Raw genomic sequence first — 5,827 nt, forward strand, 5'->3', positions numbered from 1 at the left:
CAACAAGTATACATGAAGGACCAGAATCTGATGGCTGCAAGATTGAACAGTTGGATGAGGGAATTGGGACTGGCTCTATGTCACAGTTGTTAACCATAAAGCAACAAATAAGTAAATTGATGGAGCTCTTAAATGAGAATAACATAAGCAGCAATTATGGTAAGACCAGCACACAAATCACTCAGCAAGGAAGTTATTCACTTGTTAATTCAGCTTTTGCAGGTATAACTTCAAGCCATCTTTGCTTTCATACTTCAAATAATTTACCTCCTAACCTTAAAAATGTGAATGTTCAAATGATAAAACAAAACCATTGGATTATTTATTCTGGTGCTACTGATCATATATGCTATAGTCTGGATAGTTTTGAATCTGCTAAAACAGTGAATAATTGCTATGTTGAACTACCAAATGATAGAAAAGCCACTGTTTCTCACATAAGAACAGTAAAGTTGTCTCCCACTTTGACCTTAGAGAATGTCCTACATGTACCAAGTTTCAAGTTTAACCTTCTATCTGTAGGTAAGCTTACCCAAAATAAGAAAACCTATGTTCTCTTTACTGATATGCACTGTATTGTCCAGGATGTGATCTCTCAGACAGTGATTGGGGTTGCTAGGGCATACACAGGACTATACTTGATGCAAGAAAAGCATGTTGAAAAAGATACTTCAATGTCAGGTTTTGACAAACTCAAATTTCCTTTTATTTCTTCTGTTAATGGTTGTAATTCAGCAGACAGATGTTTTGATCTCTGGCATTTTAGGCTTGGACATGTGCCTTTAGAGAAGATAAATGTCATTCAAAAACAATTTCCTACTATTAAATGTTCAAATGATTTACTTTGTGAAATTTGCTCATTAGCTAAGCAAAAGAAACTGCCATTCCTAATTCATATCCAAAGCACAAAAATTCCATTTGAACTAATTCATGTTGACATCTGGGGTCCCTATGAGACTCCCACTTTATCTAATCAAAGATATTTTTTGACTGTAATTGATGACTACACATGTTTTACTTGGATTTTTCTCATGAGGTGTAAGTCAGATGTTTTATCAGTGATACCAACATTTAATAATTATGTGAAAAAATAGTTTGAACACTCAATAAAATGCATCAAGTCTGATAATGGATTAGAATTTAGACTAAAAGATTTTTTTGACAAAACAGGCATAGTTCATCAACTTTCATGTGTTGAGACCCCTCAACAAAATGGGGTTGTTGAGCGGAAGCATCAACATATTTTGGTTGTAGCAAAGGCCTTACTGTTTCAATCTAGTCTGCCTATTCACTTCTGGGGTGATGCTGTAATGACAGCAGTGCATATCATTAATAGAGTGCCAACAAGGTTACTCAAGAACAAATCCCCATTTGAATTGTTATATAAGAGACAACCTTCATATGAGCATTGGAGAGTGTTTGGTAGCCTATGTTTTGTATCTACTTTATCACAGCACAAAAAGAAATTAGACCAAAGAGCCACAAAATGCATTTTTTTAGGCTATCCAAACAACACAAAAGGTTATAGGGTATATGATCTCAATGCAAACAGAATCATAATTTCAAGGAATATTGTTTTTCATGAAGGAACATTTCCTTTTCAGTCAAAACAGCACACTACATGGCCTGAACCATTTTGTCAAACACTTGGTATGCATACCAAATATTCACCTCAAATTGACTCAGACTTACCAAATTTTCATTTCCAAGATTACAAACCTGCTGAAACATATAGTTCTGAACCTAATACAAGTGCTCAAACACCATTAACATCACAGATAAATGACTTTGAGCCAAATTCACTTGATACAGTTAATATGCTTACTGCAACTAACAATGAAAATGTAACCAGCAACAATGAACATGATCCAATGAAAATTTACCAGTTAGAAGAAGCACAAGACATAAACATGCTCCTAAACATATGGATGCTTATCATCTTAACATGCCTTCAAAATCTCACAATGTCACTGCTCACCCAATCACCAAATTCCTATCCACAAAGAACCTGTCACCTGCATACAAAACATTCACTACATCTCTGTCACACACATTTGAACCTTCCACTTATCATCAAGCTGCTAGTTATTCTCATTAGAGAGATGCCATGAGTGCTGAATTGAAAGCTTTACAAGACAGTGAAACATGGAGCATAGTACCAAGACCTCTAAATTCTCATGTAATTGGGTGCAAGTGGGTGTACAAAGTGAAGTTGAATGCAGATGGACAAATTGAAAGATATAAAGCTCGCTTGGTTGCAAAAGGGTATAATCAAATTGCAGGTTTTGACTACAAAGAGACTTTCAGTCCTGTATCTAAGCAAACAACAGTAAGAGTATTCTTTGCCATAACAGCAGCTTTCAATTGGCATCTAACACAGTTGGATGTGAACAATGCATTCTTGAATGGAGATTTAAAGGAGGAGGTGTACATGGACATACCACCAGGATATGAGATCCAAGGGGAGTATCCAGAGAATGTGAAATTGGTCTGCAAACTTCATAAGTCACTATATGGCTTAAAGCAAGCATCTAGGGAGTGGAATGCCAAAATCAAGTCTTTTATTATACAATATGGTTTTATTCAGTCCAATGCAGATCACTCACTGTTTACTATGAAGACAAACAATGGTGAGTTCATTGCACTCTTATTGTATGTAGATGACATAGTAGTAGGGAGTTCTTCAAAACAAGCTGCAGATGATGTGAAATTGTTCCTAAGTTCACATTTTAAGCTCAAGGATTTAGGAACAGTCAAATATTTTCTCGGGTTAGAAATAGCAAGATCTCCTGAAGGTATCTCCATATCACAAAGAAAATACACTTTGGATCTCTTAGAAGAACATGGGTTGTTAGGTGCAAAACCAGTCTCCACTCCCATTGATTATAATCAGAAGTTAGTCAAGGCTCAAGATGAAGAGAAGCTTATCAATTCAACAAACTACAGACAATTAGTTGGGAAATTACTGTACCTCACATTCAGCAGACTAGACATAGCATATGCAGTTCAAGTATTGTCACAGTTTATGGACAAGCCTAGTCTTGAACATATGAATGTAGCTCACAGGGTGCTAAAATATCTGAAGGGGTCACTTGGCCAAGGTATCCTAATGAAGTCAGAATCAAATTTAATGATTGTGGGATACTGTGACAGTGATTGGGCAGGTTGTCCTAATTCTAGGAAGTCAGTCACAGGATACAATATGTTCATTGGAAATTCTTTAGTGACATGGAAATCTAAGAAACAATCAGTGGTGTCTCGAAGCTCAGCAGAAGCTGAGTACAGAGCAATGGCATCAACTAGTTGTGAAATTATCTAGTTGAAACATCTTTTAGTAGACTTTGGAATTGAGCATAAAGTTGCAGTGGTACTCTATTCAGATAGTCAGTCAGCCATTCACATAAGCAAGAACCCGGTCTTCCATGAGAGGACTAAACATATAGAGATGGATTGCCACTTCATTAGGGAGAAAGTGATTGAAGGTACAATCAAACCAGTATATATTTCAATTGATTTGCAACTAGCTGATCTATTCACTAAAGCCTTACAACCAAGGCAATTTCACAATCTTTTGAACAAGATGAATGTTCACAACATTCACATATCATCTTGAGGGGGAGTATTAGACAACATAGCATTGAATAAGCTCGAAGCAATTGTAAAGAGTTCTGTGAAGAAGACTCAAGCAAAAGGAGGAAATAGGAAGTTTGGAAATAAAGGAACAGAGCTGTGCGCACCGTTTTGAAGAAAGCAAGAGGAAGAACTTGAAATAAAATGAAACGCTGCGTTTTATTTCATTAGTTTTAAATTTCTATTATGTTAGTTAAATATTGTAATTATTAGTTGTTTTATCTGCTTTTAACTCTTAAAACACTGTATATAAACAACCTTTCTTTAGGTATTCTGTAAAATGAAAATACCTGGGATGACTTTTCTTCCCAAAAAGGATGAGCCGCCTACTGCTTTCTTTCTTCCTGTAGCTTTCTGACACATATAATTTCAAAATGTTTTAATTGTTTGAAAGAATTAAACAACCATAAATGCCAATAGAGAACAAAAAGAATGACCACTCTGACTCTAGCCAATTAACATGTTAATTTCATGTATGATACATGAAATATTTCTATTTTTTTTTCAGGACATTCTGTACCAATTTTACTAATACGTACTGTACTTGATTACAACAAACAATCAAAGGATTGGCTGTAAGTAAAACTCTTTCAGTTTGAATGCTTTCCAGACAAATAGTAGTGCAATAGTTGACTCGGAACCCTTTAGATGTCTTTGGCGATCAAAGTGATGGAAAATTGGAAGACTTGGAGTTAGGCAAAGAGGTGTTAATTTGTCTCTTCTTACTTTCTATTTGACGCTTTGTTAAATCAATTTTGACCTCAATGTGATGCACTGAGTTTGCTGATAGCACGGCAGCTCCCATGCCCAATCCATCGAGTAACAATCCTTTCCTCGATTTCTGCCTTTTTTTTTTCTGAATTTTATTCTTTCGCAATAGAAGATCTATTATTGTATGTAAGCAAATCAAGACTGAAATAAAATTATAATTTAGTAGTTATTAATGGAAAATGATGACAACTCCGGTATATATACAGTAGCTAGAAGAAGAAAAACTTGATTAACAGTTCAATTAGTCTGTTAATCCTTAACTTAATTAACAGCTAATACAAAATTTTAAAAGCATTATTATGATTTGATATCCATAAAAGTGTTAAAAAAAATTTTAAAAAATCGACCGTGGGTTGAGGTGGTAATAGTACTTTAGAGAGTTGTTGACGGTGATGTTGGGCTTAGCCTAATTAAGTCTAACCTTAAGCTCCAGCCCAGTCAATTTCAACTCATTGATACACCAACATTTCCATTATTAAATTAATATAGTAAAATTTAATTATTGACATATGAATCAGAGTTTTAAATATAAAAAGAAAGCTTGCAACATATAATTTAAGATTTTCTATTTAAACATTTGTATAATAATATTAAACAAATAAAGAAGGGAAAAATTAGAAAAAGGTTTAAAAAATAAATTAAAAAAAAAAAAACAGGAAAACATCGAGGGCTCCCGCTCTCCTACACCAAACCCCCAATGCCCAATCCGTAACAGATAAAAAGAAAGGAAGTTCCCAGTCCCCCTTATCCCCTTCTTCTCCCAACTCCCAAACTCTATCCCGAAATGTCCATAACTTCCTCTCTCCAATCTCTCAAGCTTTCATCGCCATTTCTCCATGGCTCAACATCCCTTTCTCTTCTCTCAAAACCCAATTCTTCTCTCTCTCACCCACCCCTCAAAACCCCAACTTTTCTCCCTCCAATCAGGGCCCTGAAATCACTGCAAGGCAAGGTCGTTTGTGCTACAAATGACAAGACAGTGTCCGTGGAAGTGGTGCGTTTAGCTCCGCATCCAAAGTACAAGAGGCGTGTCAGGAAGAAGAAGAAGTTCCAGGCTCATGACCCAGATAACCAATTCAAAGTTGGTGACTTTGTGCAGCTTGAAAAGAGCAGGCCTATTAGCAAGACCAAGACTTTCATTGCTGTGCCTGTACCAAGTAAGAATGGGAGGCACGAGAAGAAGGAGACAGGGGAGCTTGGGATTCCATTGGAGTCTCAACAGCCTCAAGAACATCAGGCTTAGTGTTAAGCCCTTGGGTGGGGCCCTTTTATTTTGGTAAATTTGTAATCTTTTGCAAGTATTTTTAGTGTTCGAAAACTGTTTTTTTCTTGGTGTAATAATTGTTGTTTTCTTGAGTATGGATTGTTTATCGGGTTGTCAAGATCTTGGTGTTCTCTGCTCGAATTTTAATGGGTTTTTTGTTAA

At 35.8% G+C, this 5,827-nt stretch overlaps 2 protein-coding genes across 2 annotated transcripts; both read left to right on the plus strand.

Annotated features, from left to right (window-relative positions):
• On the plus strand, positions 2,108-3,319 carry LOC108662443 (uncharacterized mitochondrial protein AtMg00810-like). Its single transcript, XM_018122814.1, has one exon. It carries the CDS (start codon positions 2,108-2,110, stop codon positions 3,317-3,319), a length of 1,212 nt encoding a protein of 403 aa, XP_017978303.1.
• On the plus strand, positions 5,086-5,827 carry LOC18595948 (30S ribosomal protein S17, chloroplastic). The gene has a single exon (XM_007024126.2). The coding sequence runs from the start codon at positions 5,186-5,188 to the stop codon at positions 5,642-5,644; it is 459 nt and encodes a 152-aa protein (XP_007024188.2). The 5' UTR covers positions 5,086-5,185; the 3' UTR covers positions 5,645-5,827.

This window comes from Theobroma cacao, chromosome 6, assembly GCF_000208745.1.
Source record: "Theobroma cacao cultivar B97-61/B2 chromosome 6, Criollo_cocoa_genome_V2, whole genome shotgun sequence".
Classification (NCBI taxonomy): Eukaryota; Viridiplantae; Streptophyta; class Magnoliopsida; order Malvales; family Malvaceae; genus Theobroma; species Theobroma cacao.

Excerpts from the sequence above, each read along its gene's own strand:
- LOC18595948 (XM_007024126.2), top strand. The coding sequence starts at position 5,186 with ATGTCCATAACTTCCTCTCTCCAATCTCTCAAGCTTTCATCGCCATTT.
- LOC108662443 (XM_018122814.1), top strand. The coding sequence starts at position 2,108 with ATGAGTGCTGAATTGAAAGCTTTACAAGACAGTGAAACATGGAGCATA.